The sequence below is a fragment of the Taudactylus pleione genome, unplaced genomic scaffold (assembly GCF_031769625.1).
Source record: "Taudactylus pleione unplaced genomic scaffold, aTauple2 ptg000539l, whole genome shotgun sequence".
In the NCBI taxonomy this organism is placed as follows: domain Eukaryota; kingdom Metazoa; phylum Chordata; class Amphibia; order Anura; family Myobatrachidae; genus Taudactylus; species Taudactylus pleione.
Genome location: NW_028284941.1, coordinates 17,004 through 39,208, shown reverse-complemented (window position 1 = coordinate 39,208; position 22,205 = coordinate 17,004). Strand labels below are relative to the sequence as shown.

Sequence of the window (22,205 nt, the reverse complement as noted above, 5' to 3'; positions counted from 1 at the left end):
ACTTGTGTGCGACATCACCACTGCGTGCACCTCTGAATCAGGCCCTAACAGAGGAGGGGGCCCCTGTGCAGTCACCATGCGAGGCCCCCCTTCCCCCTCATCACCAGCACATAGGCTAAAAAGAAGCTGGCACTGTGACAGAATCTCCGGGACATGCGCTGATCTCAGGAACATGGTGTCTGTGCCATTTGCATGCTGATGGGTCTACTGCATATGTGCATATCTTTGGGAAAAATTGTGCCTGAGCCATTTCCCTGTAATTTCTGTAGCACTGATGCACTTATAAACACAAAAGAAAAAAGAAAGGCTCTTTGCTGGGGCACACTTAGATACGGTTTCAAATAACAAAAATCATAAAAAGTAATTTTTATTGTACTTGCATAAAAATATGAGGTAATATTACATAAGTATGAATATGGCTAGGTTATACATCTACCATATCAATAATGCTCAGGTTAGGTAATAAAACTGAAATGGCGAAAATAATAATACTACACCAAGTCCCGATATCACACAACATGCATAAATTAATATCAAAATATCTTCAGTCCATAAAATGATGGTGTATGGGTATACACAGTTCATGCAATATCTGTCTCATGTGTTGTTCCAATTGTCCAATGTGGATTTAACCTACGGCACCTGGTATTCCTAGGTGGTCTCCCATCCAAGTACTGACCAGGCCTGTTGCTGTATCGCTTCCAAGATCAAACGAGGTTGGGCAAATTAAGAAAAGTATGGTTGTTGGTATAGTCCATATGACAGTGATCGATATCCCTTAACCCATGAGTTCTACAGATTTGCATGGAAGGAATGTCGGACTGAAACTCGAAGGACAGTCCAATTGGTAATAAAACAAATGTTGAAAACAGTTATGCATGCGCATACTTTAATCATAAGCATAAACTTGCTAAACATATATTATCATAACGTGTTTGCACCATCATAAATTATACTGTGGTCCATATATTAAAAGGATCCAACTGTAAACAGTTTCAAAGTAAACAATAATATCAACAATTAGAAGATACAACAAGATCAAAATTGAATCATGGGATGGTATTAAACTAGAAGGACCAATGATAATCACAATTAGTTTTAAGTAACTGCTACCATATATACAGTACATATCCCATAATCCTTATGATCCTAAGGATCCGGGACTTCGGACTACGAGGCAATGGTGAGGTGAACAAGCCTATACCTAGGCGAAACGCGCGTCCTCCTTCAACCGACCCGCTGCACAAACATTTGGTGGTCCAGCCGGTTAATGAACCGGACCCCACACTGGTATCGTATTAACGCTGACAGATTGTCTGTTTCAGCAATCATAACTTTCCATCTTCCTATTAGCAGCTCATACTGATTTATGCTGTCTGTTGCATTATAGACCTATGGTATCACATTACCGCTGATGCATTCTTAGTCACAGCGCTTGCAATTACCAACTCTCTTTAACAGCCCATGTTGATTATATGTTACCTAGCATGATTTTAGATTATGTTCAATAGAAACCAAGATTTACATCTGTCAGCTTTGTTTTCTGACAGATCAGTATTTGCATTTAGCATTCACAATCTTTCAATCCATTTCTAAATTTATGCTGATCATTAAGTGTGGTGAGAACTCTGATGGTGTGTAGAGACTCTCACTCAGGGAATCAGGCTGACTTGTAATGGGTATCATATATGCTTGACACAAGCCACTAGGTACTTTGCAAGCAAGACACTTCAAAGGAGTTATTCTGTCCGCATACACAGGCATAGTTTTGATAAACACTATCTTAATACATCATTTGAGATCAATTACTGAGGCTACTTAGGAGATGAGTATTTCTAAATCTGTTTAGATGTACTAATGTTAATCTCTGATTTAGCACAAATATTACAACAGCATGCATAATTTGGTGTGACTAACAAAACATTTTAGGCTTAAAACCAGACAATGTTCTTAGACTATAGGCAGGATGAGAAGAAATACATTTATTATACCAGTGAATTATGACAATAACTTAGTTGATTTATTAGCTTCAGACTAAATATTAAACACTGTGGAATTTTGTTTACATTTGGATCCTTAGGATCATAAGGATTATGGGATATGTATATATGGTAGCAGTTACTTATGACTATTTGTGATTATCATTGGTCCTTCTAGTTAAATACCATCCCATGATTCAATTTTGATCTTGTTGTATCTTCTAATTGTTGATATTAATGTTTACATTGAAACTGTTTACAGTTGGATCCTTTTAATATATGGACCACAGTATAATTTGTGATGCTGCAAACACGTTATGATAATATATGTTTAGCAAATTTATGCTTATGATTAAAGTATGCGCATGCATAACTTTTTTCAACATTTGTTTTATTACCAATTGGACTGTCCTTTGAGTTTCAGTCTGACATTCCTTCCATGCAAATCTGTAGAACTCATGGGTTAAGGGATATCGATCACTGTCATATGGACTATACCAACAACCATACTTTCTGAATTTGCCCAACCTCGTTTGATCTTGGAAGCGATACAGCAACAGGCCTGGTCAGTACTTGGATGGGAGACCACCTAGGAATACCAGGTGCCGTAGGTTAAATCCACATTGGACAATTGGAACAACACATGAGACAGATATTGCATGAACTGTGTATACCCATACACCATCATTTTATGGACTGAAGATATTTTGATATTAATTTATGCATGTTGTGTGATATCGGGACTTGGTGTAGTATTATTATTTTTGCCATTTCAGTTCAGTTTATTGTACCTAACCTGATCATTATTGATATGGTAGATGTATAACCTAGCCATATTCATACTTATGTAATATTACCTCATATTTTTATGCAAGTACAATAAAAGTTATTTTTTATGATTTTTGTTATTTGAAACTGTATCTAAGTGTGCCCCAGCAAAGAGCCTTTCTTTTTTCTTTTGTGTTTATATATACCGTTATTAGGCTTTGGGAGCACCACCAATATTAGAAATGTAAGAAAAATGTGGTTATTCGATTGGTTTTATATGATTGGTTTTCTATATACACAAATCACAATCCAGTATTCATTTAAGTAATCACATTCTTTTGGTTCTGTGCGGAATCTCCCCCTCTTTTTGTTGCACTGATGGACTTGTAAGTAGGGATGAGTGGGTTCGGATTTCTGAAATCCGAACCCCCCTGATACAACCTGGATCCGAGTCAGGTTCAAGTTTTCCCGCCTGACTCGGATCTGAAATCGAGGCAAAACGTCAACATCCTGCTGTCGGATTCTCGCGGGTTTTGGATTCAATAAAAGGTGCCGGCGCCATTTTTCACTCCGGCTGTGGACAATGAAGAGGGAGGGTGGGAGTTGTGCTGCTGTTGTCGTCCATAGGGGCTGTGCCCACTCCAAAGTCCATAGGGGCTGCCTGGGCTGTGTTGTGCAGTGTGATGTCCATAGGGGATGTGTCCACTCCAAAGTCCATAGGGGCTGGCTGAGCTGTATTGTACAGTGTCCCATAAAGGCTGTAGTCCTAAAGGGGTGCTGTAGTGTTGTCCAGGGGCTGCTCTGTCCATCAGGGGTGCTCCCCCCAAGTCCAAAAAATATATATTTTTCTGTTTGTGTGTGCTGTAGCCACACGTGCATCAACAAAGTAGCGCCAAGCGTGCGCCTGTGTCATAAGTAAAGGCCCAGCTGGCTAGTCTGTTGAAGGGTGGTATAACCCCCAAAGTGCGCGCCAAAAAAAAAATATATATATTTTTCTGTGTTTGTGACTTGTGTGTGCTGTAGCCGAATGTGCATCAACACAGTAGCGCCAAGCGTGCGCCTGTGTTATAAGTAAAAGGCCGGTTGGCTCGTCTATTGAAGGGTGGTGTAACCCCCAAAGTGCGCTACAAAAAAAAATTAAAAAAATATTTTTCTGTGTTTGTGACTTGTGTGCGCTGTAGCTGCACGTGCATCAACAAAGTAGCGCCAAGCGTGCGCCTGTGTCATAAGTAAAGGCCCGGCTGGCTAGTCTGTTGAAGGGTGGTATAACCCCCAAAGTGTGCGCCAAAAAAAAATATTTTTTTTTTTCTGTGTTTGTGACTTGTGTGTGCTGCAGCCGCACGTGCATCAACACAGTAGCGCGAAGCGTGCGCCTGTGTTATAAGTAAAAGGCCGGCTGGCTCGTCTGTTGAAGGGTGGTGTAACTCCCTAAGTGTGCTCCAAAAAAAAATGTAAAAATCTTTTTCTGTGTTTGTGTGCACCTTAGCCGCATGTGCATCACTATCACATAAATGGAGGACAAAAATTTGTCCGATAAAAATAAAATAGGGAAAGGTCAAGAACCACTTCCTCCTAGTGCTGAAGCTGCTGCCACAAGTCATGACATAGACGATGAAATGCCATCAACGTTGTCTGCCAAGGCCGATAAATTTAAATCAGCTGAGGAGAAACGTAAACTTGCCAATATGACATTTACAACATGGAGTGGCAACAAACGGCTAAGGTCCTCCCCTATGTTCATGACTAGTTGTTCAGCTTCACATGACGATGGAAGCCTTCCTCCCGCTACAAAAATCAAACAAGTTAAGCTGGCAAAAGCACAGCAAAGAACTGTGCTTTCTAATTCTAAGAAGATATCACAAATCCCCATGGAGAGTCCAAGTGTGGCGACGGTTGTGATGCCTGACCTTCCCAACAGTGGACGGGAAGAGGTGGCTCCTTCCACCATTTGCACACCCTCTGCAAGTGCTGGAAGGAGCACCCACAGTCCACTTGCTGAAATTCAAATTGAAGATGTCACTGTTGAAGTACAACATGATGAGGATATTGGTGTAACTGGCGCGGACGAGGAAGTTGACGAGGATTCTGATGGTGAGGTGGTTTGTTTAAATCAGGCACCGGGGGAGACAGTTGTTGTCTGTGGGATGAAAAAGCCCATCACGGTCATGCCTGGGCAGAAGACCAAACATTCCACCTCTATGGTCTGGAAATATTTCCATCCAAATCCGGACAACAACTGTCTTGCCATATGTACCATATGTAAAGGTGGAATAAGTAGGGGTAGGGACATTAACCACCTAGGAACATCCTCCCTTATACCTCACTTGGAGCGCGTTCATAATAAGTTACTGTCAAGTTCAGAAACTGTGGCTAAGACCGTAAGCAGTCCAGGGACACCTCTTTGTCCTGTTGTATCCAAGCGCCTGCAAACCACACCGTAAACTCCCTCCTCGTCAATTTCCTCCTCAGTCAGGATCGGAAGTAAACCTGCAGGCCATGTCACTAGCATTCTCCTATCCGGGATTCGTCGGGAGGATCCTGTATTGCTATGCCTACTGCTGCCGCTGCTGCTGTTGCTGCTGGGAGTCGTTCATCATCCCAGAGAGGAAGTAGGAACACCACTACTTCTTTTACTAAGCATTTGACCCTCCAACAGTCTTTAGCGAGGAGGATGATGTATGACAGCAATCCTGAAGCAAAACAGATAACTGAGGCCTTGACAGCTATGTTGGTGTTAGACGTGCGTCCGGTATGCGCCATTAGTGCAGCGTGATTTAGACAATTGATGGAGGTAGTGTGTCCCTGGTACCAAATCCCATCTAGATTCCACTTCAGTAGGCAGGCGATACCGATAATGTACAGAGACGTCAGAAAAAGTGTCCTCAGTGTCCTAAAAAATGCGGTTGTACCCAATGTCCACTTAACCACGGACATGTGGACAAGTGGAACAGGGCAGACTAAGGACTATATGACTGTGACAGCCCACTGGGTAGATGTATCGCCTTATGCAACAACAACAGCAGCGTCACCAGTAGCAGCATCTCAGAAACACCAGCTCGTTCCAAGGCAGGCTACGCTGTGCATCACCAGTTTCAGTAAGAGGCTCACCGCCGTCAACCTATTAGAGAAACTGAGGGAAATCATCGCTCAATGGCTTACCCCACTTAGACTCTTCTGGAGATTTGTGAAATCTGACAACGCCACCAATATTGTGCGGGCATTACATCTGAGCAAATTCCAGCACGTCCAATGTTTTGCTCACAAAATAAATTTGGTGGTGCAGAATTTTCTTGAAAACAACGGGTGTGCAGGAGATGCTTTGGGTGGTCCGAAAAATTTCTGTCCACTTTCGCCATTCAGCGACTGCGTGCTGAAGACTGGAGCGCCAGCAAACAACTTGTTGAACAATCTGTTGAAATCAGACCACTACATTTTGGCCACTGTGCTCAATCCTAGGTTTAAAGCCTACATGGTGTCTTTCTTTCCGGCAGACACAAGCCTGCAGAGGTGCAAAGACCTGCTGGTGAAAACCCTGTCAGCTGAAGCGGAATGTGACACGTCAACAGCTCCTTCTTTGTTTTCTCCCTCAACTGAGGCCTCCAGGCAAGAACTTAGATATCCTAAGCAACCTGCTGGGGGTGATGCAGGGCAGACAGGACTAAGTTTGGACATCTGGTCCAGACTGAAGGACCTGCCAACAATTTCTGACACGTCTACTGTCACTGCATATGATACTGTCACCATTGACAGAATGGTGGAGGATTACATCGGTGACAGCATCCAAGTAGGCATGTCAGACAGTCCGTACCTGTACTGGCAGGAAAAAGAGGCAATTTGGAGGCCCCTGTACAAACTGGCTCTATTTTAACCAAGTTGCCCCCTCTCCAGTGTGTACTCCGAAAGAGTTTTTAGTGCAGCCGGGAAGCAGGTGTAGGAGGTTGCTTCCACAAAATGTGGAGAAGATGATGTTCATCAAAATGAATTATCAATTCTTCCGGGAAGAACAGCCTCCAGAAAGTACAGAGAGACCTGTGGGGATGAAATAATACTCTGTGAGGATGAGGATGTACACAACACTGAAGAGGGTGAGGAATCGGTGGATGAGGAGGATGAGGACGACATCTTGCCTCTGTAAAGTCAGTTTGTGCAGGGACAGATTAATTGTCAGCTTGTTTTGTGGGGCCCGAACAAACCAATAATTTCAGCCACAGTCGTGTGGCAGACCCTGGCGCTGAAATGATTGGGTTGTTAAAGTGTGCATGTCCTGTTTATACAACATAAGGGTGGGTCGGAAGGCCCATGGACAATTCCATCTTTTTTTTCTTTGCATTATGTACTCTTTGGGACCTAGTTTTTCAAACTGCTATACTGTCTACCACTGCAGTGCCACTCCTAGATGGGCCACGTGTTTGTGCCGCCCACTTGTTTCGCTTAGCATAGTCATCCAGCTACCTCGTTGCAACCTTTTGGCCTAAAAATAATATTGTGAGGTGTGAGGTGTTCAGAGTAGCCTGGAAATTAGTGGAAATTAATGTTATTGAGGTTAATAGTCGCGTAGGAGCAAAAAAGAAAAACAAAATCTGTGATTTTAGCTGTTTTTATGCTTCTTTCCAAAAAAATACCGATCCAAAACACAACACCCGGAAGGGTGGTTTTGGCAAAACCAAATCAGATCCAAAACACGAAGAAAGATCCAGATCCAAAACCAAAACACGAAAAGTGGCCGGTGCACACCCCTACTTGTAAGTATCATTTATGGGTGCAGGGTGTGCAGTGTGGGACCTCCTGGATCCAGGGGCCTGTATGCACCACACACCTTGCACCCATTATAGATACACCCATGCAGCAGTGGGTACTTTGGAGTGAGAACTCAGTCATTACAGAAGTAGCATTATAGTCAGGTTGAGTATATAGGTTGTGAGGCTGAGGTGGCAAATAAGTAGTATATGAGGCAATTTGGGACAAATAAGGGACTGTATGGAGGGACGACTATATGAGGCAATATGAGACAAATAAGGGACTCTATGGAAGTATATGAGGCAATATGAGACAAATAAGGGACTGTGGGCTCCATGTACTTGGACTCCACTTACCATGGAGAAAAAGCCACTCCTGCTTTGCCTGCTATCATTGCGAAGTAGGAGTCAGCTAACGCATTGTGGGGGGAGATGTATTATGACGGCACGTACCGTGCTGCTATAACGCTTCCTGCTTTGCCTCTTTACCGAGGCGAAGCAAGAAGCACTACCGATGAGAAGTATTAACATCTCATCGGCCGGAGCGGGGGAATGATAACTCTCCCCTCCGGCGATCCCTACTAAAGCCCACAGCACATTAGCTTAGTGCTGATGCGTTGTGTCTCACTCATGGCTGGCTCCACTAAGCATGCGCGGGATCACGCAAGTATCGCGAGATCACGTGTGCTGCCCTGGAGCCGGCAGCCGCTGCAGCAGGGACAGCGCTTTCCCTGCTGTAGGGATAGGGCACCACCAAGCTGCAGCTGTCGATATCGATAGCTGCAGCCGGCGGAACGTTCAGGCGAATTGACCGTTCATACATTGCCCAGGCTATCGGTGCTGCTATCTTGTAGATAGCAGCACCAATAATCACAGGGGCGCATAGCTTCCCTGTCATTTACCACCCAGCCCCCCAATCATAAATGGAAGAGAAGCACCGCTTCGGTGGTTAATACATCTTCCCGTGTGTACTAAAACTAGCCCCGCCGAGGAGAGTGAACGGTAAGTCACCCCCTCAGCAGTGTCAGCAGACAACAGAGACTGTGGACTCTCTCTCCCATTCAGCACTTTATTGACAAGTGGCCAAAGTAACAAAGAGGTCACTTCCTGCTTCAACAGTGAGGAAAGGGAGATTCGGCAGCCAGAGGTGACGAAGCCGGCAATGGATAAGACAGCTGACTGTAAGTGACTTCTCCCCTTAGTAACACCTGGATCACTTAGCACTGCCATAGGTGCCTATGGCAGCGCAATATTCTAGCCTGCTCTTAGCGTTAGCTGGCAAAAGTCAGAGAAAACCCTTTAGTACATTTCGAAAAGCGATTACAGTGATTTTCTGTTTTTTTTTTTGTTTAGCCCCCTTATCTCCCCTTAGTACATGGACGCCTATATGCATAGGAGTCAATATTTTAAATGATTGGGGGTTAGGGCTGTGTGAGATATCACTAGTATATATATATATATATATATATAAATAAATATATATATATATATATAGACATATATATATATGTACTGATTTGTGTCCCGTTCTAAGAGCTTATGCGAACATGCAAATACAGTGCGTGAATGTTATATCCATTCAGTACAAATTACAACAGTGGACCACTCGCCACCCAGCGGTTATGGGCTGTATTACATACCGTAGCGTATCTTTCATTGAAGAATACCACGGTACGCAAAGTCCAGCCATCACGTAACGTTCCATGGCGTGACACAGAGGCCTGAATGGCGCGCTATGAGCAACAAACTAGCTGGGCCCATCTGTATTGGTTATGAGTTTATATGGTGTCATGTAAGGTTTTACTGTAAAATATGAATCAATATTGTGACATTAGTAAGTGATGTGGGACTATTATGGAACAGATTGAATTTAGTAGACATCCTGCCATATATACTGTAGCAGACGGCTAGATTTGTTCTGCCCGGTATTTGTTTGTTTATTTCCCCATTCCTCCAAGATTTCACTATACCCTAAACTAAAAAGTGTGATGCTAATATATCATTCATCACACTAAGTATATCCTTTTGCTGTATTGCGGCATGCCACAGTACATTAAACCTTTATTTTGAAAGTACAGCTTACTTACAAGGATTACACTGTGAAAAATAGCTGTTATGAAAAGGGCAGCAGTTATATATAGGCAGTAGTTATATGAAGTAAAAAGGAAAAAAAGGTAAATGTGTACAGATTGATTTAAGGTACTGATTTGACTTAGCTGCTAGTGGAGTTGAAAGGAAGTCTTGTAAGCAAAGTATATACATATGAACAGTTGATGTTTTGTTTGGATTATCAACTAAAGGTAAAGTGCTACACTGCATCTATTCAGTAAAATAATGTGTTTCCGAACTAATGTTTAACTCGTTATGTTCCACCTTATAGCAGATGCTATATATTCATTTGCAGTAGGACTTGCTGGCAGTGCTTTATTGCCCGGTAACACTGTAGAAATGAATTGTGGCGCAGAGTGCTATGGAGATATTTTGTGTGCAGAACCTGGAATTAGCTCTAATGCTGAACAGAGAACGTTATGTCCTCCCTGCAGTTACAGGACTTCTTTTATAAGTCACACTGAAAGGATCTCATTTAGGTAGCTTGCACCTGATTAACCCGTTACTAGCAGAACCACATTACAACTTTCAGACATTCCATGTCTTTTTACCCCTCTTAAACTAGTGGTGGCCAGCATCCACAGCTGGTCCCCTGGGTGCACTAACCAGCCCAGCTCTTCAACATAAGGTTCAGCACTGGACAGAAGAACAGCCACCACTTTGAGTATGTGTATATTGTAAAGTCATTTGCAGGTTGTCTCCACCAGTCTTCACTAAAATTCCAACAGCAAAAGAGTTAAGTGTAGTATTTTTAAAAACAATATTTAAAAAGGATAAATATCCTTCCACTAATCATCCTCCCCCTAATATACCTCCCTCAAGCCAATCTCCACCCGCCCCACCCCTCTCTCTGTCACTGAACTGGGAGGTACGCCTGGAGGGGTGTAGGTAAGATACCTTGAGCACAAATTACCCATTCCATCATTCACACTCTACTTTCTGACTCCTGTCCGGACATCATGAAGACCTCTCTGTGTCTACTCTCCACTCTCCTGTTCCTCAGTTGCTATAGTTATGTTGCAGTGGGGGCACCTCCGCAGCAGCAAAGGGGTGAGTGCCTACTTCTTTTGAATTTGCTCCATAAACTCCCCTAATTTACAGACACTACATCTATACATACTGTGGCCATCTGAAATTCATTACACTTTCTAGAGTAATCACCGTAATTAGTATAGCCACAAAATGTACAAATCTATGACATATTGCAGATTTCAGTGAGGAGTTGACATTTTACAGTACTGAACTGTTGCTTAAAATCACACATATTAAATGTAGAAATTCAAAATGTATAAGATGACAAAAAGTGAAACAGATATTTGACAAATTTGTGTATAGCCTAGATAAATACGGAGTGCTACATTTTCTGGGAAAAGCATATATTTTCTGTTTCTGTCAAAGACACAACAAAAAAACAAGGTCACATATTTACTGAAATGACCTGAACATAAAATATTGGTTAGAAGGAGAAACAACACATATGGATACATTTTACGGATTATATCATACACTGATTACATTGATTTTACCTGCAAATCCTTTGATAATGACAATTGATTATTATGAGGGAATTTAAGATTGACTGGAGGGCTGGTTTTGGGGTCTTGATACTTAACCCTGTTTGGTTGTGTCCTGTATATTTCCTGAAACAAGCTATTAAAACTGTGTCATTATAAATCCATATAGCTCCAGACCCAAGCCTTGTTAATCTAAGATTATACTTATGATACGTATTTGTGACATTATCTTTAACATAAGTCTTTGCACAATGATGTTTCAATTTGGAAGCATTCAGGAACATGGACAGTCTGTAAATATACTTTTCTGGACAGTTGTTGAAGCATAGAAAATGCATTTAATGTTGTCAAAGTATTTTATTGCCAGCACAACCGGTATAACTTAACTATTACTTTTATCACACAACAAATTTAAAATAAATATAACGATTCCTGCAATACAGCTATAGCAGTGTCTGGTAGATGGACCCCGCATTTGAAACCAATGGAAAGCTTTCACCATTTCTGCTGTTAATAACCTTGAAAAATTGGCTCCTTTTAAAAAAATATATTTTTGTTTGGAAATCGAAGAGATGTAGCTAGTAACAATATCTGTCAGATTTGTCATACTAGGTACTGAATACAGAGATCACGTTGCCAAGGCTGTTGTACGAAAACTAAATTTTCCACGATGTGCCTATTATGTTAAGCTTATAGTAGAAGTCAATGATGCAATATACTAAAGAAAAAATCCCTTACCAATAATTAAATACTGATTTTAGATTTATTTTACGAATATAGGCCCTCATTCAGAGCCGTTTGCTATTTGCGGTCGTTCGTTTAAAAACAAGGGGTGGCTATTCAAATGATCCGTACGCACATTGCGGTCTGTTCACACCTCTAAGTCTGAACGAGCGAGCAAAACATACGCTCGTTTATTTGTTAAAAACGCCCCCTGGCCGCTCGCATCCTACGTCATGTCCGCTATTTATTAGATTAATCGAGTACATCGACCAGCGTATGAACTGCTCGCTATTCTTGTGGTTGGTGTTTGCTACCACAAATTTGCGAGCAGTTCGGGCTCTAAAATAACCCAGTGACGTGGTCAATGACGCTGCTGTTTTAAATATACACACCCATAAAACGCCCGTTTTGACCTTTAAGCACGCCTGCGTTCGGATCTCCACTCCCCATTTTCAAGCACCTTCCCCTGTTACCACCCACATACGCCTCATTCTGTCACTCAAAATAGCAGGCACTCGCTATATAGCGTACAAACGATTTTCGGCCGCACTGACTGGTTCGCGCATGCGTACTAAAAACCGTACGCATGCGCAGATGTGCAAACATCGCTCGGAACGAGCGTACTGCCGCTAACGAGCGGCTCTGAATGAGGGCCATAGTCACTATTACATATCATAATGACTACAACCACTCTTTTTATGATTGACTATTAAAACCCTAGTGTATATATTGTAGTAGTGGTATTGTTAGAAATAAACAGTTTTTTATTCATTGGTGAAACTCCACACAGAGTTGGCTTTCACAATATCTCAACATAAAACAGACTATATTACTGACAGTAGCATCTGTCCACATGCACCATTCTAGACATTGCAATAACGGTTATGCTGCTTTATAACAAATGACATAGTAACTCCTTGGTGTAATGGTGTAGCTTGGTTATTGCAGACTATTGACTACTACTATATATGGCTTAGTGCCGATAATGGCATGTACTGTATGTTTAGTAACACTATTTATTAGTAACATACATGTCCTTACTGCAGACCAGTGTGAAATTTACTCTCTTTACTGAATCCAAAATACAATGGAGAGTCTTACACAGTCTTATAATCCATCTCCCTTTCTCTCCCAACAAAGGCCCAAATTGCAAGACGCATCCCACTGACCTGGTGTTCATCATAGACAGCTCACGTAGTGTACGACCTTCTGAATTTGAACAGGTCAAGCACTTTTTGTCTCAAGTCATTGAGTCTCTGGATGTTGGTGTAAATGCCACAAGAGTCGGTCTCATCAATTATGCCAGTTCTGTCAAAAATGAGTTCTCCCTCAAAACGCACAAGACGAAGGCTGCTCTCCTTCAGGCAGTCAAAAAAGTTCAACCTCTGTCTACTGGAACAATGACAGGCCTTGCCATTCAATATGCCATCAACCAAGCCTTCAGTGAGGCTGAAGGGGCGCGGCTAAAATCTCCTGGAGTCAAGAAGGTGAGCAGTGTTAATCGCCATGCTTCTACAACTTTTCACCAGTCATATCAAATCTCTCAGCTGTACCAGGGACTACAAATAGATAAATATGAATAAAGTGCACAAAAGGGCTGGCCTTAAAAACAAATGTTAGTGCTACCCTCGGATGGGCATATATCACTTGAATTAGAGAGTGCATGCCAATGTGGCTACAGACAAATGTAGTGTGCTGTCTTTAGTGATAGCGAATCAAAGCTAATTTCTGATTGTTTACTATAGATTAATTAATATTTTGCACTTACATTAGTGGTCACACACTGTAGAAAAATGCTGCCCAGTATTTGTGTGCTACAAAAAAAAGTAGGTACTATTTTCCCTGCATGATAAAAAAACATCGTAGTTGCTGCCCTGACATCACAGCATGGTTTGATAAGGTGCAGATTTGCACCCTTTACCTAGATTTGCTCCCAACTTAAATCAGACCAAATGAGTTGAACATTAAACATGTAACTGACACTAGTTTTACATGACCATGTTATAAAAAAATATACAATTATTTTCATGTACAGTATCTTTATATGACATTTATACATTCCAGAAACAGGTAGCATTATGTTTTGTGAGTGTCTTTGTATTTTATTAAGTGTGATATCTGCTCACCTCTCATTCAGTTGAGGAACGTAGAGACCTGTCAGAGGTGTTATTAGTTAGACCAGCAAAGGGATGAGAAGTGGGCCCCGCTTAAGGTGTAGTGTACAACCTTTATCGAGCAACACCTGTCACTAAAACAGGATGTGTAAAATAAGTGTTGTCACAAGGTCAGTTATTAGTAATATAAGTATGGGTAAATATAGTAAATGTCAGACAAAGGTTTTAAGTAGCAAAAATATTTTAAATACTGTATGAATCCTCAATAAAACTTATTGGAAACATCCAATGAGATTAGAATAGTGATGCGTGTTCTTTGTAGTTGGTCAAAAAAAAATGATCAAGGACACAATATTCCTAGGACCAGTCGGTAAAACATACAGCACTGTGCTATGCAGACCTACAGTATACAGCATTTAATTACAGCACACACGCAAAACATCAACAGTATTTGTTCACAACCAGTTATGCAAACGAGATGGTGCCATACAATTATGGTGTATATGTGACAGATAGCAGAGCGTGCGATTCAGACTGGTATTTAAATCAGCTAAAAGGTGATTGATTGACACATTACCTTCCTTGGTAAGAAGCTGCAGATCTTTTCCATAGTGCAAACAGGCACGTGTTTAATTATTGTCCTATAGTCTATGCAGATATTTGTGGGGAGCTGTCATTGTACCATTGGGATACATTGCTAACTATTTGCAGTAAAAGCTAAAGTGATAGCTCATTACACACACATCTGATATATGATTAAACACATACTGTAGGCCACATCCCCTCTAACATCAGCATATTCCTTGATGTTTTTACATGTGCCTGTCTTCCACCCACCACTTGGGAACGGTGGTACTAATACCATGGGGTCAATTCAATTAGCCACAAGGAAGACAAGTTGCCGTTGCAAGTGCAACTTGCCCCCAAAACCCCTAACTTTTTTGTACACAGCCCTATGGGACTGCAAGCACAAATCAGCGAGTCTGGAGCTACAGTATCGTAAGTGCGACATATAGCCACACTTACTCGCACAGACTCAGGGGGCAAGTCTAGTTGAATCAACCTCTTAGCTTCACTAGTCTACAATACAATATTTTTTTGTAATTGTTTCTTCACAATATTTGTATTGTAAGCTGATCATTTCAAATAAGTGAAATGAGTTTTGGAAATATTCACTTAGTCATTTAAAATATATAAACTTTACTTTCGCAATCATTTTTAGGTGGCCATTGTGGTAACTGATGGCCGCCCTCAGGATGGTGTAAAGGATATTTCTGCTAGGGCACGAGCAAGTGATTTGGAACTATTTGCCATTGGAGTCGGACGTGTCGATATGACCACGCTGCGTCAGATTGCCAGTGAGCCCCTAGATGAACATGTGGACTATGTGGAGAGCTACAGTGTGATTGAGAAGCTCAGCAAAAAATTCCAAGAAGCTCTCTGTGGTAGGTTATATGTTTTTTAAAATTGTTAATTCATACATATGCTGTACATAATGTTTGCAGTTTTGAAATTACATTTGTGCATATATTTAAGCTTAAATGTTTTTGCCCAGAACTGACTGACCTCTGCTCTACTGGAGATCACGACTGTCAACAGATCTGTGTCAGCACCCCAGGGTCCTACACCTGTGCCTGCAGGGAGGGATATACATTGAATGAAGATGGAAAGACCTGCAATGGTGGGGAACAGAAAAAAACACGACTAACAGATACAGAAAAGAATATAAAACATGACATCTTCTTTGACAGTCATCTAAACTATATCATGCCTATGCTAAATCGACAGCTGTGTGGCTCTGTCTGGCTCATGGTCATATTTTGTTTTCTCTTTCCTATTTAGCCTGTGGTGCCTCAGCTATTGACCTGGTGTTTCTAATCGATGGTTCCAAGAGCGTACGTCCAGAGAATTTTGACCTTGTCAAGCAATTCATCAATCAGATAGTGGAGTCCGTGGATGTTGGCGATAACAAGGCACATGTCGGTCTTGTCCAGTATTCAAGCTCAGTAAGGCAAGAATTCCCCTTGGGAAGGTATAGCAGCAAGAAAGATATTAAGTCGGCTGTAAAGAAGATGTCATACATGGAGAAAGGCACTATGACTGGTCAAGCCATCAAGTATCTAATTGACAACACTTTTGCCATATCCAGTGGGGGAAGACCAGGTGTATCTAAAGTTGGCATTGTCTTTACTGATGGTCGTTCTCAGGACTACATAAATGATGCTGCTCTGAAAGCCAAGGAACTGGGTATGACATAACAAAGATAATAGTAAAAGTGTGCATAAACTGAATGTTTAAATTCATTGCCAATAGTGCTAAGAAATAAGGCTTTAAAAGTGTACTTTTATATTAATTGTTTCCCCAAAAATGGTTAACTGTACAGCTAGAATAATGGTAGAAATGTTTGTTTGGTTTTTCATTTTGTCTATCCTTTGTCTTTAGACTGTTTACTTTTAAATTAGCTAATATACATGCCCAACAAGGGTAATCATAATGGTAATGGCGAGGGGTGAGCAGGAGGACCAAATAGAATCAACATTGCGGACTCTGAATGGTTGTCCGCCTTCCACAACTACTTTAGGTGGCAAAAAGATGTAAAAATTATTTTAAACCAAATCTTACAGTAAACGTTCTTGATTCTATAAATGATATACAGGTTACAAGATGTATGCTGTTGGTGTGGGCAATGCTGTGGAGGATGAGCTCAGGATGATTGCCTCTGAACCTGTAGCTGAGCACTATTTCTACACAGCTGATTTCAAGGCCATGAAGGAAATTGGCAAGAAGCTTCAGATGAAAATCTGTGTGGGTAAGTGCCAGAAAATGAAATGCATGTTGAAAGCAGGATATATGCAGATATTTGTAGGTTGTAATCATAGACAGTGACTGAAATAACCAATCGATTTTACCTTTTTACATTACCAGAAGAGAACCCCTGTGAATGTGAGGCTATTGTCAAGTTCCAGACTAAGGTGGAAGAGCTCATCCAGTCATTAACAAGGAAAAATATCCTTTTTATAATTTAACCACAACTAAATAAAGTTTTCAGGATGCTTATAATTCCACACTATAGCAAAGGAACATCCTCTACAACAAACAGATTTCTAGTTTTCAAAGTGTGTGTGAAAAAGGGTGTAGTTCTGTAGAAAATAGGAGTGAGCAGTGCAGATAAAGAGGGTATTTGGGGGAATCTGGAAATATGTCTGTGTGGATTGGGGCTTGGGCTTAGTTGTACAAATTTTCTACTTTATATGCAGTTTACAGTATAAATGTGTGAGGAAGCAGCCCATTACTTAATTGCATTGGGACGGCATTCTTGACCGCCTGGAAGAGTGTACAAGACTCCCCGCCAGCAGCCACTTGTCCACAAGGGGGGCCTCCGTCAACTTCTCCTCAGGGTCACCAATGTATAGAATACAAGTGGGTGGTCCGGGCCCCATCCAATGTTGCAAATGCCGGTGTAGCAGGAGTGGGGACGAGATGATGCAATAGTGAAGTCATGCTCCCATTTTCCCCCCAATCATACCCCAAGTGATGCCCCCTTACCACGCCCCCTGCTGTGCTGACCTGGCTGCCTCCTCATGAAGTTGGCAGCCTGATTGTCGGCAAGTATGGTCTCACCATTCCTCAATGTTCCACTGTGTGTCTCCAGCCTCAACAATTCCCAATGTTTCTTCAACCTCATGCCCCCAAATGTGTTTCTCTAGCTCCATGCAACCCCGTGTCTCTCCAGCCTTATGTCACTCTTGTGTTTCTTGTGCCACCTGTATATCTCCACTCTCATTCCACCCATGTCTCTCTGCAGGCACAGACAGTGTTGGCTCAGTGAGCAGTGAGGCTATGGCTGTGTCTCTCAGACAGCCAAAGAGAGTTGTGAAAGGAGTGAGGGGGAGAGGCCTCCCTGCAGCTCTATACTGAATCTTCTCAGTCAGGCAATTGCAGCATTATATAATAGATACTAGTATTGTGGACCCTTTGCCGGGTCACGAGCACAAAAAATGCATAAAAAAATGTAATCTGCATGAGTTTTATTTTTTCTCTGAGTTCCCCATCATTCTACCCCTCTTCCCTGTCCTGCTGTTTTATTTAATATCTTTCCCTCTATACTGCAGCTTCTTTTTCTTTCTTTCTCCCTTCACCCTCTCTATCTTTCTCTCCTCTTCTCCCAACTCTTTCCCAATTCTCTCTCTTCCCCCATTTGTCTCCATTCTCCCTGTCTCTCTTCCTCTCTTCTGTCCCCAGTCTGTTTCTCACTTTCATTCCCCTTGCGCACCCAAAAAGGAGGTGAAACCTCACGTAAAGGGGAGGATCCTCAGGTAAATGAGGGTGGAGCCTCAGCACCCTGTTCACGTCACTTTGGGGGCGTGGAAAGCTCTCTCCAAGATGCTGGGCTGCTCCCAGGCTCCTTCTACATTGTGAATAGATGTCGAGCACACGGCATCTAGTCTCCTCTAGCAGTGTGTGCCCCCTCTAACTGCATCCTCCCTCCCCCGCGGGATACTGTGGCCGGCAGGTGGGACAGCGGGACAGACCCAGTAAAATGGGACTGTCCCGCTGCTGTGTAGTCAGGAGGTATGCCTTTACTTTCTTTCTCTCTTATAGGGGCTGGATGCAGACGCGGTGACGTCTTTTGCTGCAGCTGCATCTTTATTCTAAAGCCACGGCTGGTTCTGATCATACTGAGGCGTCCACTTGCAGCAGGGCTAATCCGTCACGGTGCATCTTTAGACACACCATCGGTGCACCATCAACACGTTCATCAGCCCTATGGCAGGTGCAATTTCTCCATCTGAATATGACATCCTGTGTCAGCGACATGCCTGCGTCTGGCTAGCCACCCCCATGTCATCTATTCTCTATCTTTTAGGGGTTTATTTACTAAGCGTCGGGTTCTAAAACTCAGCACTTCCAATCATGTTTGTGTCCGAAATTTAAAAATACAATGCTTTTACTAGCTGTGAATTGCAAGAAAAATCATTGCCCTTTTAAATTTAGGGCATAAACACATCGCTTAGTAAATAAACCTCCAAATCTCTCTTTGTCTTTCCTGTACAGTGTGCTTCTATTCAGACCATACTGTACAACTTTTTTTTATTATAATGTATGTTGATATAGATAGCTACATGCACCAATATACATACATACATTCCGATTTGCATTCTTCCAATGTAGGAAGTAAAATTTATTGTGATTTATATTAGTACTTGGAGCCAAATGTAATAGGGTGAGAGTTTAGAATATGTGAGTTTAGCAGTAAACTCTCACACTTTTTAAACTCAGCCAATGTAAAAACATGCAAACTAGCATGTTTTTAGAAACAAAAAACTCTCACGATTTAAACTCTCATCCAGATGTTTTCCAATGACCAATGTGAGAGTTTACTGCTAAACTCTCAAATTTTCTAAACTCTCACCCTATTACATTTGGCCCTTGAACTTTTTGTTTTTTGAGTTGTAAATCTAGTTACTTAAATCACGTGGCTATTACATTTTTGCAAGATTTTCAGGTGAAATTAGGCTAATAAATAGACCTCAAGATCTTTTAAGGCTAAGAAAATGTTTTAAATCTGGGTAAGACTTACAAATAACGTTCTAGGTTTAGCCAATGTATTTATGGTTATGTATAGAATAGGATGAATAGATAACATACTGTAACATTCTTTTTTTAGCAAGAAGATCTTATGATCAATTAAAAAGAAAAAACTCATATGACATTGCGGGAAATGTGACATTGTCTACATGAGTTAATATAGGCATAAGATAAAGTCTCAAGCTGGGTACACACTACACGATCCTGGATCATGGCTGATGGCACATCCGACAGAATGATATGTCAGTCGGCCATACATACTAAACGATATATTGTGCGACCGCAAGATGTATCGTTCAGTGGCCACATCCAGGAGCATGGTGTCATTCAAGATATCTGCTGGCCGAACAGAAGATGCGATGAACGACCTGAGTGAGCACGCAATAGTACATATACACTAGTCGATGTGCCCAATATGTTGGCCCGATCCGCCATACCGGACGACTTATCATCTAGTGTGTACCTAGCTTAAAGGAAGTCTAGCTGTTGACCCTTTGTCCTGGTAGGCCCGGTCTTGGACAAATGCAACATTTGCTATATTAGCTATCACACATTGTATGAATGATTGTGTCTGCTGCGCTGTGAATTATTTTAAGTCTGTTTCTTTAACTCCTTCTTCACTTGAAGCTGTGTCTAAGAGAATCACTGCTCTAGAGAATAAAATCACTGTGTGAAGAACTCCTGCACATTCCGACTCTAATCCATTAAGGGGCTTCCAACTCTTCATCTTCTCAAGGTCAAAGATCATTCCCCAACTCTTGCCTACACAGAGTGCCTCTATCCCTGAAATGTCACATGGATGATAAAACACTGTGGTTGCTGGCGACAATTTTACCATCTTCATTGCTAAAATGATGTCCCTAGTGGTGAGGGGCATATTACATCCTGTGAAAGATAGTGTGCAGATACCACCTGTACTGATTTAATTGTAAAAAGTGCCTAGACACACATGTATATACACGTCTATATATAAAGATAGATATGTTTGCATATATAGATGTATAGAGATTCATATATCTAGATATATATCTATATAGAATAAATATTTATATACATGTATGTCATATAATTTTAAATGCATACGTTTATATAGAAAATAATCAAAACATTAGTCAATGTGTATATATATATATATAATTACAGGAAATTATCTATTCTAGAGTCACACATAGCACAAGGACTACCCTCATGCAAACACTCCAAGACTATCTTATGCTACATATATTGGTTGGAAAATTGTTAGCTTCCAATGGTCTTCTTGCCATCACTCTGGGGGCAGAGTGACAGATGCACAATTTGAAGGATAAAGAGTAAAAAATACTCACTGAAGTAGCCTCCTTGCTTACAAAGTATGCATAGCTACATTCTCCATGATGCATTATATTATAACATTCATTAGTACACATCTCATTTACTTCATTTGAATATTCAATAGGTTTCCAAGCAGGAGCATGGAATATTATATAGTATTTGTGACATCACATTAATTCATATAATGCAATGGAATTGTTCTTTCAACTTTATATTTATAAATAAATCTATACATACATTCATAAATGTGTGTGTATATATATATATATATATATATATATATATATATATATATACATATATTTGGTATTTTTATTTGAATGGAATATTTTGCTTTCCCACCTTAAAATTTTAATATATAAAATGTATATATATATATATAATATAAATATTTGATTGTATTGTTTTTTAAAACATCCATTTTCCTATATGTAGGAAATGTACCTTCTGCTTGTCAAAATAAGTTAATTTAAGATGTTAAACTGAATTCACTGCCAAAATAAAATTAACATAAAAACAGATGTTCTGTTTTTTGATGTTTAATACTCTCATTCTTTAAAAATAGAAATTCTAAAGCATTTCTCTAAATTGAAAGAACATACATTAGGTGTCTGATATTGTCTTATCATGTGTATGATTGCAAATCAACTTTTTACATCAAATATGCCAGCCCCACTTATGTGAATAAATGCAAATTAAATTTACACTTTCTGCCAGATAATAAACCCACATATTAAGAGTCAGAGCACTGGTGCTACCAAAATAATTTAAGTTACATACAGCTAATGATTCATAATTTCATATACTGTTGATACTGTGGATTTCACTTATGGCTCTTTGACAAAAGTCCAACTAAACATTTTGGAACACAAAGCAAAATACATCCAGCTTTTGTTTTTTCGGAAATCACTATGGATTCTCTTGGACACATTTGAGTTCCAAACATAAACAGGAAAAGATCTGCATGTGTTCAGTCGGATGCATCTCACATTATATCAGCACTAGCATATGTGTCAAGAGTACATCCAGAGTGAAAAGTGTATATACTTATGCATCATGATAGCATGGAGAAAGTGTAGAGATATGGCTTGACAGTGGTAGTAATAAATGCAAACTTTGCATTACCCTATTTAAACACAATTATCTAATACATTGGTCATATAGACCACTATGGCCCTAACTATGTGGAGTTTGTATATTCTCCATGTGCTTGCGTGGGTTTCCTCTGGGTACTCCAGTTTACTCCCACACTCCAAAAATATACTGGTAGGTTAATTGGCTCCCAACAAAAATGAACCCTAGTATGTATGTGTGTAGGGAGCATAGAGTGTAAGCTCCACTGGGGCAGGGACTGATGTGAAT

General features: G+C 40.9%; 1 protein-coding gene across 1 annotated transcript; it reads left to right on the top strand.

Annotated features, from left to right (window-relative positions):
* Positions 1–10,501: 10,501 nt before the first annotated feature.
* Positions 10,502–21,075, top strand: MATN1 (matrilin 1). The gene is made up of 8 exons (XM_088451172.1): positions 10,502–10,642; positions 12,970–13,316; positions 15,166–15,388; positions 15,499–15,624; positions 15,786–16,190; positions 16,600–16,752; positions 16,869–16,949; positions 20,154–21,075. Exons 1-8 carry the CDS (start codon positions 10,552–10,554, stop codon positions 20,204–20,206), a joined length of 1,479 nt encoding a protein of 492 aa, XP_088307298.1. The 5' UTR covers positions 10,502–10,551; the 3' UTR covers positions 20,207–21,075.
* The last annotated feature ends 1,130 nt before the right edge of the window (positions 21,076–22,205 follow it).

Coding starts and splice junctions, on each gene's coding strand:
- MATN1 (XM_088451172.1), top strand. CDS start 10,552: ATGAAGACCTCTCTGTGTCTACTCTCCACTCTCCTGTTCCTCAGTTGC. Junction 10,643..12,969: donor ACCTCCGCAGCAGCAAAGGG/GTGAGTGCCTAC, acceptor CTCCCAACAAAG/GCCCAAATTGCAAGACGCAT. Junction 16,950..20,153: donor CCAGTCATTAACAAGGAAAA/ATATCCTTTTTA, acceptor CTCCTTCTTCAC/TTGAAGCTGTGTCTAAGAGA.